At 32.2% G+C, this 15399-nt stretch overlaps 1 protein-coding gene across 1 annotated transcript; it reads right to left on the bottom strand.

Annotated features, from left to right (window-relative positions):
- Positions 1 to 5268: 5268 nt before the first annotated feature.
- Positions 5269 to 13791, bottom strand: LOC110648037 (beta-glucosidase 17-like). Its single transcript, XM_058130103.1, has 5 exons — positions 13615 to 13791; positions 13377 to 13446; positions 12164 to 12251; positions 11827 to 12079; positions 5269 to 5451 (listed from the first exon to the last, which is right to left on the bottom strand). Exons 1-5 carry the CDS (start codon positions 13789 to 13791, stop codon positions 5269 to 5271), a joined length of 771 nt encoding a protein of 256 aa, XP_057986086.1.
- Between the last annotated feature and the right edge of the window lie 1608 nt (positions 13792 to 15399).

Below are 15399 nucleotides of genomic sequence, written 5' to 3'. Positions count from 1 at the left end.
TTATTGCTCTATTAAACTTTATCTTAAAAATGCAATCTAATCCTACATACGCAAGTAATTCACAAAAAGATTGTTGTTTACAAATAATTTACATGCACAAGTAATTCATATCTATGGGGTTACTAATTATTTAAATGATATTTACCAGATGTCTAAAATTAATTTATTATTGAGAATTTAATTTATAAATAAATTCAATTTCAAATAATCATAAGTTCATATTTAACTTAATTAATTAATTTTTCACCAAGTTATCCTAAGGATAATATTATGTACATGTGCAATTTATTCTAATATCATATAAGGCCTAAATAATCACAATCTAATAAAGATTTCTATCATGCAAATTTATTTTACAATTACTAAGTATTAAATTAAATTTATTTTACATACTAAGGTTAGTTTAATTTACAAACAAGATTAATTTTAATTTACAAAGTATTTATTTAAATTAATTACATGCAAAAGTCAGTTAAATTAAAAACAAAATTAATTTTAATTTACCAAATAAAAATCATATTATTACTACAATTTCATACCAATGGTTATTCTAGGATTTTAGGATTACTTACTTGTAAGTAATTGCAGTTGTCATTGGTGCAAGTTACCCTTAAAAAATGGTATTCTCTTCTAATATGGCAATGATATTCCTAGTTTACTACAGTTTAGCTCCATATAAGCTCCACGCAAATGCCATCTTTGGTACTTACCTTAGGGCTACTTACCAATTTTGTTTGTAATAAAAGAAAATAAATAAAATAAGAAAATACAAATAACAATTTACATTGAATTCTAACTCTAGTCTCCTAAAGGGGTTAAAATTCCTAATCAGTTATAACTACCTAATGGTCTAAGTCTTTTAATATGATCCAAACACTTCATAGCACCTCTTGAATTAAAAGAACACAGAAAAATAGATCAAATATCAATTAGAACCCAAGAACACACGAGAACTTGAATAAATATATAATTTTCAGATTTTGGCAGATTGACAGTAGTAAGAAATCGGATTTTTAAAAAATAGTTAGACATGCCTAAAAATCATGAAAAAATTACATAAGATAGCTAAAACATCATACAAGATTATAAAATTTATAAATCAAACAAAACCCTAGCCAAATAGTCTACACAAATCGTAACTTTTTCTAGTGATAGAATCGTACTACTTTTTTGTAAAATTCATAACTCATCAACCACAATAGATATGAATGTGAAACTAATTAGAAAAGATTGACAAGATTTTGAACTTAATTTTAGATACTAGATTCACACAAAAATATTAACAAACAAGGGAGATATGGGCTTCACAAATCAGGTATTCTGCAAATCAGGTTTTGCAGGAATCCTAAATTCAAACAGAAATAACTCACAAAATCAGCTTTTTCAGTGATTCTCGATCTTAAAATTAATACAATTTTGTGTTGAATATGAATATAATTTTTCTAAAATTTTTACAGATTCAGAAGATAATAAAAAATAATAAAAACATGGAAGATAAAAAACTGAGTATGTGCAGAGTTGTGTATCCCCTCAAATTAAACATGATTACATAATCTACATGAACATGCAAGATAAATTAGAAAACAAGGAGCATAGAATTAAATATTACAGGGCATAGATCTTGAAAAGAAAATGACAAAAACTAACCTTCAAGAAAAATCTTGCAAGAAAATCTTCTTGAAGAAAAGAAAAGAAAAGAAAAGAACCAAAAGAGTTTTGAATATTTTTCTAAGTCTCCTATAGCTTTAAAATATCTCTAAATAGCTCTGAATTTTCTGAATCTTCTAAATCTCTTTTTTTTTTTCTTTTTCTTTTTTTTGTCTTCCTCCTTTTTTTTGTCTTCCTCCTTTTTTTTCTTCATCCAGCAGGGTATTTATAGGATTTTGGGAGAAAAGTGTGATAGGATTTGAAGTCTTAGAGTGATAAGGTTCAGATAACTTAAACAATTGGGATTGGGGAATTTGGGTAAGACTGGGATATGGATGAGGTATTTTAACTAATAGGAAGAGAGGAAAAGGGGGAAGCCCCAATAGGAAGTAAGAAAGAGAGTGGGGCCAAGTGGGAAAGAGAGTTTATATGGGAGAGGGAGAGAGAAAAATATTTTTTTTTATTTTAATTTTCAGAAAATAAATTAAATGAGTTCTATTTAAAATTTCTAACAAGGTTTTTTAGGCCCATGGGGCCCAATTAAACTTAATTAGGTCCATTTAAGGACTATAAAATAAAATTTTATTTAAATTAAATTAATTTCCCAAAAAACATATATTTTTTTTTTCAAGATCATGCCACGGAATTAATAATTCAGTTCCATGCCTCCAATTATATCTTACAGTCATATAATTTTTCATAATCTGGTTTCCCATGGCCTCAATGCACATACTCATCACAAAATAAGGGTCTACAGTTTGCCCTCCATTTTGGCAAAAGTTGAAATCAATGGGAAAGCATTGCTCAAGTTTCATCAAAGTGAAACTCAATCTTCTAATAACTATGAAACATTGGCTATAAGGATTGAGTACATCTTGGTCGGTCGACATACTCTATGCTATGAGACTAGCTACGGTCTCATAACTGTGATAACTGTGTCATGTGAAAATCAAGTTTATATTGCTCTATCGATACTCTCTGCATCATGAGACTAGCAACAGTTTCATAACAGTGATAACTATGTCATGTGAAAATCGAGTGCATCTTGCTTTGTCGATACACTCTGCATCATGAGACTAGCTACAGTCTCATGATAATGGCAACTCTGTGATTTGAAATGTTGTGGATTCGTATTTAGGATCTTGGTCCTAAACTGTTTACGTATCCCCCTTGCTATCCTGAGAAAGAATCAAACCCACTCGTAGTTCGACACTTGAAACTGTGGTGATGCATATTCTTCTATGCCTTACACACGTACAGGTGATATGTTGATGCGTGTTCTTTTACGCCTTACACAACTATGTCGTGCGCCCTAAACAACATCTAAGGACTTACCAAAAAATATCTAATTCATGATTTGAAAAATTTGGGATGACTGGGTCTCAAAACTCTTTCTGATTTTTGTACTTCTTGTATGCTACTTCCTATCGTAGGCATGCTGATTTTGCTAGAGATTCTAAAAAAAAACTTAATCCTCTGAGGGACCTCTTTTTCGCAAAAACTTTCTTGTAACCTCAAAATTTTTAAGGAGAACTGTTCACCAAAAAAAACTTCCTTAAGGTCACAATACAATTTATCTCTGATTTTTCTTTTTCTTCTCTCCCCCCATGCTTCATTATTCTAAAGCTATTTTAAAATCTTGTTCTAGCTTAACTCATTTCTTTTCCATGAACTCCATTCTTTATGCCCTAACTTTTGCATGAAATGCCCTTTTGGGTTTTCATCTCAGCGGTCTTGCTCTAATTTTTGCCTAGGTGGCCCTTTTGGGTTTTCCACTTAGCGAGTTCTTTTTTTTTCTTTTTCTCTTTTTTTTTTGAAATTAGCCAATTGTCAGGGCATTCATATCAAACACCTATTATGTCATGCTAATAAGACATAGATTAAATCAAAATAATATAGTTTAATTACCTAATCATTTGATGTATCCCTCAAGACACAAACATTCGCAATCATAATTAAATAAAATCTATACCTGGTTAATGCAATAAAAATTTCTTTATTTATTCAGGTACACCATTACTCCCTCTTACATTTAGTTTTGCCAAATTTTCAATTTTTCCAAAGTTAAAAATAATCTTTATAACATGCAGAATGACCTTTTCAGGTTTTCCATCCAGATCTTCTCTCATCTCTCCTTTTGCCTAGACCGCCTTTTGCATATTTTCAATCTAGCATTTTTTTTTACCCTTACTTTTGTCTAGATCTCCTTTTGTAGATTTTCAGCCTAATGAGCTTATCTCACACAAAGTACCGTTTGAGCCTGTCTAAGTTGACTGGTTCTTGAAATCCATTCCATCCAAGTCTGATATTCTTACAGCACCTCCTAGCAAGATCTTTATGACTATATATGGAACATCATAGTTTGGTTTAAACTTTTCTCTTGGATCAAAAGGGACAGGCTGGGCCTGTTTCAAAACCATGTCTCCCTCTTTGATCTTTCTTGGCTTCACCTTTTTTTTAAAGGCCTTGACCATCTTCCTCTGATAAGCATGCATATGATACAAAAATCGTATCCTCTTTTCATCAATCAAAGCTAGTTCTTCATATCTCTTCTAGACCCACTCATTTTTTGATGGTCTTAGCTTTAAGCATCACTATCAAGGATTTAAACTCTAACTTAATGGGTAGCACTGCTTTAGTCCCATACACTAAAGAGAATGGGGTTGCCCCCATGGATGTTCTTGTAGTAATGCAATAATCTTAAAGAACATAAGGGAGTTTTTCAGGCCAATCCTCATATCTTTTAATCATTTTTGTCAAAATAATCTTCACATTCTTAATGGCTACTTCAACTGCTCCATTAATCTGAGGCCTATATGGTGAAGACATATGATGCTTAACCTTAAACTTTGCAGCTAACTCTAGAAAATCACCCCTTTCCTATAGGGACACCAGTGTGGCTTAGGAATCGGCCATCAGATTCTAAGCTTGAGGCATGTGCTTCATGGTCACCTTATCAAAAATTAGCTATTAAAATCTTTATATATTCTAAGTATGGCCTCAATTTTCCTTCCTTCAATTCCCATTCAACTTTAATATAAGAGACCACTTTACCTCTTCTTTCTTTACCTTAACATCTATCAATGCTTCTAGGCCATAGATGTAGACCTCATATTCAGATCTGCAGTGATTCTGTATTGTACTATGTCTCAGTCAATTCCCAACATATCTTTATAAGCCTAGACAAATGCTTCTTGGTACTTTGTTAATAAGGCTATAAATTTATCTCTTTCTTCTTGGGTTAAATCTTTAACTAACTTAATATCTTTAGGATTATCTAGTGTACCCAAATTAATAGAGATCGATTTTAATGCATTAACAAAAGTAGATTCTAAATGATTATGAATGTCATGCATATGCCCATTAGAATAAACATCAAATAAGAAAGCAAAAGGACTAGTCATATTATTAATTTTTGCCTCGAAATCTTCATTCATGAAGTACATAAGAAATGGAAACATCAGTATCAATACTGTGAGCATTATAAAAGACAAACTCAAACTTAGGAGTGCAGCTTTAAGTGCTCGGCTTCCATATAGTCTTTAGATCAATGGTGCTGATTTTCTGTTCTAGCTCTTTCACATGTGGTAACCCCTAATCATATGTCTAGGTAATTGCCCCCTATTTCAAGAACTTAAGAGGCTTTGGCTCTTCTTTCTCTTCAGTTGGCTTATAGCCCAAACCATAACTCGTGATCTGCCTCTTCATCTCAAGAAAAGTCACCAGGCCATCTATACTTTTTCCTAGGCCTATGCTAGGAAAAACTTTCATCCCTTTCTGAACAGTAGCCACTTGTGGATCCATCTAGTTTTCATAGATCCTAGCAACTTGAAAACGAGACGTTGGTAGAGCTGAACCATCTACTTGCAATGCAACTATCTCCTCATCAAAATCAGTCCAGACATCCAAATTAAAGGACCCTCATTGTAATTAGAATTATCATAAATATCAATAATCATTATAGACTGAGGCTCATTAGGCTTTTGAATGGATAAAGTCAATAATTCTGTCAGGGTTATTTAGGGTGGTAGAGATCATGTAGAGAACTAGTGGAGGTGAAAATTTTAGTTAGGCATAAGGCTAGTGCGGGTGTTGGTCAGTTTTTTGGGTCGGTTATCTTTTTTGCATCAATTAGGTCTCAGATATAATGCTTAAGTTAAAAGCATCAGTTGGTGTCATGACTGTAGGTTTGGTGAAACTGGCAATATTGGTCGATATCATAGCTAGATGGGAGTGAATTTGGTGGTGGTCTGGGTGCTAAGAGCTGCAGGAGGTCTTAAGCTTTGAGACACTTAAAAATTATGGATAAGGTTGGTTGAATTGGGAAAATCTCTTTGGGGTGCAAGACACAATTTGAACCTCAATAACTTTAATGTCACTTAATTAGCCCACCTCGGGTCCTCTTTCTGTTACACTCATTTCATATAGGCATCTTAGGGTAGTTTTGCATCCATTTTGCCCTTATATTTTAGTATATTTTATGTTTTTACCTTATTTGTTAACTTTAGATACTTTATATTTGATTTTTGTAATTTTGTTGTTTTTGATAGGATTTTATGGCAAATCGAAGATCAATGAGTGCATTAGAAAGTGATTTGAAGAAATTGGGAATTCTTTAAGCATGGAGGAAAGTTGAAGAAATCAAGCTTTGAAAGAGCAAGTTAGCCAAAATTTGCTTAAGACTTTGCTTATGATGTTGCTTAGGGTATGTCATATAAGCTTAACCTTAGGCCTGTTCAAGTTGAAAGTCAAGCACAACTTAAATCCTACATATTCAAGCTTTTACTCCACAACCTGCCGAGAATTGCTTGAGATCCTGCTTAGGGTAAAGCGGCAGTGCTTAAGGTGCAGCACAGATCAAGCTAGAAGTCATGTATGAGCATAAAGAAAACCCATTTTATTCCAATATGCCGAGATTTCGAGGGTCCGCAACCTTAAGCGACGGTCGATACTGTGAAATTTGCTAAGAAGGCTTAAGGTTAAGCGTACCTAAGCATCGCCTAACGTGAATAATGCTACTGACTTGGATAATTTTACACTTCATTTCCTATCCACTCCTTGGCTCTTATTTACTTTTAGGGCATCTTTTTGGGACAATATAAATTCATCATTTCCTAGTTTTTGCCACAAGAGGAAAGGAAGGAGAAACAAAAAGGAGAGAAAATATAATAGAGAGAGGAGGAGACGCCATTTTCTAGGGAGGAGCTGCTACAACTATTTTTGGAGCTCTATAAACCAGAGTTTTGAGTTCTTCTACCTAGGTTTTTCTATTTTAGTCCTCTTATCATGTTTTTCTTTACTTTTCCATCAATCTTTCTTGTAAATACCATCATGAGTGAGTAAACTCTTTAGATTTCAGAGTTGGGAAATATGTTTTAGATTAATTTATGGATTTGGACTGGGTATTTCCTTATTTTACGTAAATACGAGTTTTGATTCCTTCCTTGTGTGCTTGATTTACTTACCTAATTTGGTACCCATTGGGTATTGTGTTAATCTTTGATTGAAGGACCGAAAGGTGAAAGTCATTGATAGATAATCAAGGATTGGAACTTAAAATCATCTAGATTTAGAAATGAACTAGGATTTTAAGAGGAATCAATGATTGATTACAAAACTTAATGGGTTTTAGAGTAATCAAATAACATACGAAAGTAGATTTGGTTATTTTAGAACACACTTTTATTTGCTTGAAAAAGATATCAAAGGAATTTAGAATTAATCACCTTCAAACTCTATTTTTCCCTAAAAATTGGAATGCCCAAGAAAAATCCAAATTAATTTATGCATAAACTCCCAACTCTGAAATCACTTTTAACATAATTAGACTTTGATTTGAATTACCCATTGTTAATTTAGTTTAATTGCAAACTAGATCTAGAATTTATTTGTTTGCTCTTTACCCATTCCAATTAGATTAATCAATTTACCTTGCTCATTTACATTTACCATTTATTCATTAATCATTAGCCCAAATAATTGCTTCATTCATAGTTTGGTACTCAAACGGCAAATCCTCGTAGGAACGATACTTGATTCATCACTTTATTACTTGAGACGACCCGTATACTTGCGGATTCGCCACATCACTTTCCAAAGTTGACCATAATTTTCTCTTCTAGCTCAAATATCTTAGCATTTAAGATTTCATCAAGCATGACCATAGTCTCTTCCATCTTAAGTAGGGCAGGTAAAATCCTTACTAGTCTCTTCCCTTCTCTAACCCAAGTGACCTAATCGGAAGTCTCTTTAGTGTGTTTTGAGGCTATGTTTGCTCATAAAAAATAACATTTAAGGGTTAACCTAAGCATGTTATATACATGAATGCAATGCATGAATGGACCCTTTTTTTTTTTTTACCTTTACCGTAACAAAACCAAAATCAAACCATACTAATAGAACTTAAACTGAACCAAGACTAAACCATATAAACTAAACTAAACTCGGACTAAAGATTGAATCAAAACTACAAAAGAACATCTATAGAACCCAATCTTTGCCCCCTTATACCTCCAACTCTCATGTGTAGGGTAGGAAAAAAAAATTCTCTCCTAGGCTATGGTACACTGGACACACCAACAGGAGCTGGTCAAGGATGATCCTTCCCTTACAAACAAAGGATTTATATCATTAAAGTTTAACCATAAGTAAGCATTCTCTTGCTTAATAAGGGTTTTAAAATGGACTTGGGCCTATACACACATTGGGTTTATGCATAGGCCTAGGTTCATCTCAACTACCACTAAAACTTATGGTTTGAATAGTAAGGTTATAAATTCAGCATAACAAAAATCTACGAGGTACCTAGGGCTAAGCTCATGGGCTTCATCGATAGGAAAAGGGTCACCCATGCGAGAGCTTGTCCATTAAGCATAACAGCCAGAGCTTTAACTCTTTTATATACTTAAAGGTATGGGCATGGGGTGCTAGCATTCACCAATTCGTCATAGCTCGAGTAGAACTATGATCTCCTTAGCTAGTACTAGCGGCACTAAAAAGGGTAAAGGTGATCCATGTGATAGTGTAGTACAATGCAAAAAGTTTAACATAGGAATAATACTAGACTAATAAAAACATGTTGGAGTAATTATCCATTTAATTCCTAGTGGAGTCACCAAACTGTAGGAGTGGGGGGTCATAATAAGGCGTGAGGCAAAATATTATCCACTAAAATTATATAAAATGCACTAGGTAATGCCTAGGAAAGATGGTGAAATCACAATCGTCTCACTTAAGTACCACATCCTTAGACAGCATTTCCTAGACATGCACTTCATACAATCCTAATAAAATCAAATCACTGATAAGTACCATTTTTCCATAACACTACCACGGTACTAAGAATTTATGCCATGAAGGCATAGATAGACAGGAGTCGCCACCCAGGTAATAACTGGAACATATTCAGTATTTCTTCCGAGGGTTATGGATGGCAACTTACTTCTTGTAGAGTTTTCACAACCGTCATTACCATAGCCCAATGCCTAGGTTTGGGATAGTGGGTACGTAAGGGGAAGGTGTTAGGCACCCCTTACGCCTGGTCTAACCTCGTTAATTCGAGTGCCAGTCCTCTACTAATGTTTCTAGAAGTTTTGTTTATTATTCCTCTATTAAACTTTATCCTAAAAATGCAATTCTAATCCTACACAAGCAAGTAATTCACAAAATGATTGTTGTTTACAAATAATTTTCATGCACAGGTAATTCCTATCTATGGGGTTACTAATTATTTAAATGATATTTACCAGATGACTAAAATTAATTTATTATTGAGAATTTAATTTACAAATAAATTCAATTTCAAATAACCTCAAGTTTCTATTTAACCTAATTAATTAATTTTTCACAAAGTTACCCTAAGGATAATTAAACTATATTAATTATGTATATGTGTAATTTATTCTAATATCATATAAGGCCCAAAAACTTAATAAAGATTTTTAACATGCAAATTTATTTTATAATTACTAAGTATTAAATTAAATTTATTTTACATACCAAGGTTAATTTAATTTATAAATAAGATTAATTTTAATTTATAAAGTATTTATTTAAATTAATTACATGCAAAAGTCAGTTAAATTAAAAACAAAGTTAATTTTAATTTACCAAATAAAAATCCTATTATTACTACAATTTCATGCCAATGGTTATTCTAGGAATTTATGATTACTTACTTGTTAGTAATTGCAGTTACCATTGGGACAAGCTACCCTTAAAAAATGGTCTTCTTTTCTAGTATGGCAATGATATCCCTGACTTACTCCCGTTTAGCTCCATGTAAGCTCCACGCAAATGCCCTCTTGGGTACTTACCAATTTTATTTATAATAAAAGAAAATAAATAAAATAAGAAAATACAAATAACAATTCACTTTGAATTCTAACTCTAGTCTCCTGAAAGGGTTTAAAATTCCTAATCAGTTATAACTACCTAATGGTCTAAGTCTTTTAACATGATCCAAACACTTTATAACACCTCTTGAATTAAAAGAACACAGAAAAATAGATCAAATATCAATTAAAACCCAAGAACACACAAGAACTTGTATAAACATATAATTTTCAGATTTTAGCAGATTGACAGTAGTAAGAAATCCAGTTTTTAAAAAATAGTTAGACATGCCTAAAAATCATTAAAAAATTACATAAGACACAAAACATCATTCAAGATCATAAAATTTATAAACCAAACAAAATCCTAGCCGAATGGTCTACACAAATCGTAACTTTTTCCAGTGACAGAATTGCACTATTTTTTTTGCAAAATTCATAACTCATCAACCACAACAGACATGAATGCGAAACCAATTGGAAAAGATTGACAAGATTTTGAATTTAATTTTAGACACTAGATTCACACAAAAATATTAACAAATAAGGGAGATATGAGCTTCACAAATTGGGTATTCTGTAAATCAGGTTTTGCAAGAACCCTAAATTTAAATAGGCATAATCACAAAATATAAAAGTTTTTTCAGTGATTCTTGATCTTAAAATTAATAAAATTTTGTGTAAAATATGAATATAATTTTTCTAAAATTTTTACAGATTCAGAAGATAACAAAAAATAATAAAAATATGGGAGATAGAAAACTAAGTATGTGCAGAGTTGTATATCTCCTTAAATTAAACATGATTACATAATTTACATGAACATGCAAGATAAATTAGAAAACAATGAGCATAGAATTAAATATTACAGGGCATAGATCTTAAAAAGAAAATGACAAAAACTAACCTTTTAAAAAAATCTTGCAAGAAAATCTTCTTGAAGAAAAAAAAAAAGAAAAGAACCAAAAGAGTTTTGAATATCTTTCTAAGTCTCTTATAGCTCTAAAATATCTCTAAATAATTCTGAATCTTTCTAAATCTCTTTTTTTTTCCTTTTTCTTTTTTTTTTTTGTCTTCCTCCTTTTTTTTTTCTTCCTCCAGCAAGGTATTTATAGGATTTTGAGAGAGAAATGTGGTATGATTTGAAGTCCTAGGATAATAAGATTCAGATAATGTAAACAACTGGGATTGGGGAATTTGGGTGGGATATGGGTGAGATATTTTAACTAATAGGAATAGAGGGAAAGGGGCAGCACCTATAGAGAGTGAGAAAGAGAATTAAGCCAAGTGGGAAAGAGAGTTTGTATGGGAGAGGGAGAGACAAAAATATATTTTCTTATTTTAATTTTCAGAAAATAAATTAAATGGATTCTATTTAAAATTCCTAACTAGGCTCTATTAGGTCCATGTGGCCCAATTAAACTTACTTATGTCCATTTAAAAACTACCTATATTAAATTTAAGCAAAATAAAATTTTATTGAAATTAAATTAATTTTCCAAAAAACATATTATTATTTTCTTTTTCAAGATCATGTTATGAAATTAATAATTCAATTCCATAACTCCAATTATATCTTATAGTCATACAATTTTTCATAATCGGATTTCTCACGGCCTCAATGCACATACTCATCACAAAATAAGGGTCTACAAGTACCATCCAGAACCATAAAATGTAATCCCAATGGAACCCTTTTGAGAAACCTCCATCCGTTAATCACAAGTGTATTAATTCTAATTTCAATTTAACAGCCTTCTTCTCCATGATACTTATGGAGTTTCATACTCTTGCCTCAGTTTAAACCTAGCAATATCATGAACATCAAATATTAATAAATACAGACCTGACACCTGTCCTTGTGTATCTTTACTGCACTGGCGTGGCTAGGAAGCAAGTGGTGGACAACTATATATGGTTCGGTTGCAGAGTTGCCGGCCGTACAATTCCCAACATAGTCAGAACATCGAACGGGTGCAGAGTCTCCGAATACATACCCTGTATAACTAAATAAATTTGGTTCATTGACAGAGACCCAGTACTTCACTCTGTCACCAAAAACTTGGAAGCAGAAGTCTGCATAGTCTCGATAATCATTCCTGAACGTTAAAGTGATAAATTGCTAATTACCATTTCTAACTGCAATAAATGTTTTAAAATTTCAAAAACACGTTTAAACGTACACAATTTTATAGCTCAAGAATCCTCCATACTCATCTTCAAGGGCTTGAGGAAGATCCCAGTGGAATAAAGTCACCAAAGGCTGTATCCCTATCCCATTAAAACAAACACAGTTCAGAATGTTTTAGCGTATATAATATTAACCCTAATTGTGATTGCCAATAGTTCTGATCCAGTACGTAGCACTGAGCCAGATATCAAGTTCGAACTCTAGCCGAAATCCAATCAACAAAAACAATGATTAATTGTTTTATAGAAATTCACACCTTCCCAGTTTATTCCTCCGCTAAGTTTTCCCTCTAAGAAGAAAAACTGCATTCAGATCATTGGCGTTGGTGGTGATAATAAATGTTTTATCAAATCTACTGATATGGTGCATTATTTATTATTATCTCCATGCACATAGGGGAACATAAACCAATAACAAGTGATTATGTGAAGAAGATGATGTTCTGAAGTGAGATCTTACAGGGTAAAATCCTAGGCCAAGATAGGGAGAATCTGTAAGAGTCCAGTCCGATCTCTTTCATCAAACTAATGTCCTCCTGTAATATTTCTAATCAACATCTTTCCAAATTTGAGAAAAACTATATATAATAATTAGGACAAAAAAAGTCTTTTCATGTATTTATATTTTTGTTGAATTTTTTATCCATTGTTATGTTGAAACTCTTAATTTCAAATCTTATGAAACTTTATTTATTTGTTTGATTTGACCGAACTTGAAATTTTATAATTTTTGAAATTACTCCAATTAATATTATTTGCTTAAAATTGATTGATCGTGAAATTTTATCTTTGATTTTCTTTATGAAATAACTGTCGAAAAAAAACATTTTTTAATAAATAATTTATCAAATTAAATTAATTGGAAAAAATTATAATGCAGAAAAATATTCAATTTTTCAATTGGCTAAATTGTATTTATTGAAATAACAATAAAATATCTAAATATCTACAAATAATTAAGTCGTACCTTATATAGATGATAGAAATCTACAGCCGCATTTCCTGAACTATGATCCGTTATTTTATCTGCAAAGTTGATAAATATATATGTGTTACATATTTACATATAAATCTCGCTTTTATTGTTCATATTGCCAGTATATACACTGGTGCAAAATTATTAATAAATAAATGGTTCTTACAAACAGATTTAATTAAGCCAAGATATAATAGAAAAAGAAAACAGTAGAGTGGAATGTGAGAGACCTGGATATTCCACTGTGAAAGTGTCCCATATGCTTGGTTCTCTGCCATCTGTATGAGCTGCTCCTTCAACCTAATAAGAAAAAAAAAAAAAAAAAAAAAAAGACTAAAAACTGAAGAAAGAAGAAAATGAAGATGAGGGAAAAGATTTATTTTTCAATTATTGCCTTCATTAGTTTAATATTTCCTTCATAAAATATTTAAAAAATTAATTTTCTCAGATGAGAAAACTTAATCGGACATTGCTTTCATGGGTAGCTCTTGCTCGAAAAGCACTTGATCCTGCTTCAAATATAAAACCATTAGGGAAACTGCTTCTGCTAAGAGTGGTAGACTGGACTATGTGACCTCTAGCACAAGCCAGCATATAAGCCAGTGTTAAAAGGCAGAAGAAAAGAAGAGATTCTTGAACTTTCATATCTACTACTCCTTGAAACTTCACAGATTCCAGTCAAGTTCTAAACTACAGGATTCTGGTTTCAAAAATGACAAAAGCTAGATAGAATTAAAGAATGAGAAGACCATAAAACAACAAGTTGATTCCCAAGAACCTGAAACCTAAAATGTTTCAAGCAGAACCTACATATATATAAGGGCCTTGGAGGGTAGCAATCCTAAAATAACAAATCAATCACTTGCATATTCTGAAAAGGAAAAGTAAAAAAAAATTCGCAATAGATTATTATTACGGGGGCCTCGTGCTTTGCCATTTACCTTTTATATATTCTAATCACCACATTGTCACATTGACATTATATAATTTATATTAATAGGTGGCCTGCAACTGGCTTGATAAAAATATTCACAAGAAAATAGAAAATGCTCGATCCAAACATTATAAGTTATGGCAGTGCTCTGCTCTTGTTAATTCTCTCTATTTGTCAGCTGTGTGTCCAGTTGTCTTTAGTTGTCTAGGTGTCTCTGTATTTATATTTGGTTCTTTAGCATCTCTTAGTTGTTGTTCTCCTGTTGTCAAGTTTTGAGTCCCCGTTTGTTCTCCTGTAACCTGAAATCCACTCGAAATCATCAAGAAAATCCCATTAGTTGTACCTTCTCACATCAACTCCTTCAAAGAAATTAATTAGATTTGAAGGTCTCTTTCCACTTAAAAAATTTTCACAAACCTCAAATATATTACTAGGTTATAATGCACAAATGTCACATGCTCGTCATCTGCAAGTAACTCAACAGCTACCAGAGCAGAAAAATTCCCTCCCCCCAACCACCCCGCCTCCCCCTCCCCACCTCTCCCCCCCACACCGCCCCCACCACCCCAACCCCCCCCCCCCCGGCGATATTTTAAAATTATTATGATTAAGCATTAGCAGTAGTTGTAGAGTTGCCATTTAGCTTAATAATTAATGGCCTACGCACATGCCTATAACTTTACGTTGTTAGATTAATTTCTTCACCTAATTAAGCAAGCTTCTCATTTTCTTCTAGTTTTTTATTTTCTCACCTTCCGGTCATAGCTAACACTTGACTGACAAATGATTATAGAATTATTATACGGGTCATTGTCAAAATCCAAAACGAATCCATGACCTGTAAATTTTTTTTTGTTTTTTGCAGTCTATTTTCTGGAAATGAATAAAATGATGCAACGAGTTGTGCTTTCTATTTTCATTCATTATTATTACGTACCATCCTAAATAAATTTTGTGTAGTTTTCTCTCATAAATTGTTAATAATAATAGAACCTCATCCAAAGTGTAATATTAATTAGTTCAATTCACTTTAGGCTACATGATAGGCATATTTAAAATGATGGAATATTTTAGCTCAATTTACTGTATTTCATATTACGAGTTCCCTTACAGCAGCATACTACGTGGATAGAAAAAGCAATACTGCAAAGCCCAATAGTGTGGGCGTGTTAGCAGGGCTTGGAGCTTGTTAACATCATTTTTTAGATGATGATGTTGATTGTATTTTTATTTCTACCAATTAGATAAAGAAATATAATCTGCCTTTGGAAAAAAAAAATACAAAATTATTTAAAGCAATAAGACATTAGAGCATGCCG

The sequence above is a fragment of the Hevea brasiliensis genome, chromosome 11, assembly GCF_030052815.1.
Source record: "Hevea brasiliensis isolate MT/VB/25A 57/8 chromosome 11, ASM3005281v1, whole genome shotgun sequence".
Lineage (NCBI taxonomy): Eukaryota > Viridiplantae > Streptophyta > Magnoliopsida > Malpighiales > Euphorbiaceae > Hevea > Hevea brasiliensis.
The sequence above is the reverse complement of the archived record's forward strand: the minus strand, read 5'-3'. Positions and strand labels throughout refer to the sequence as shown.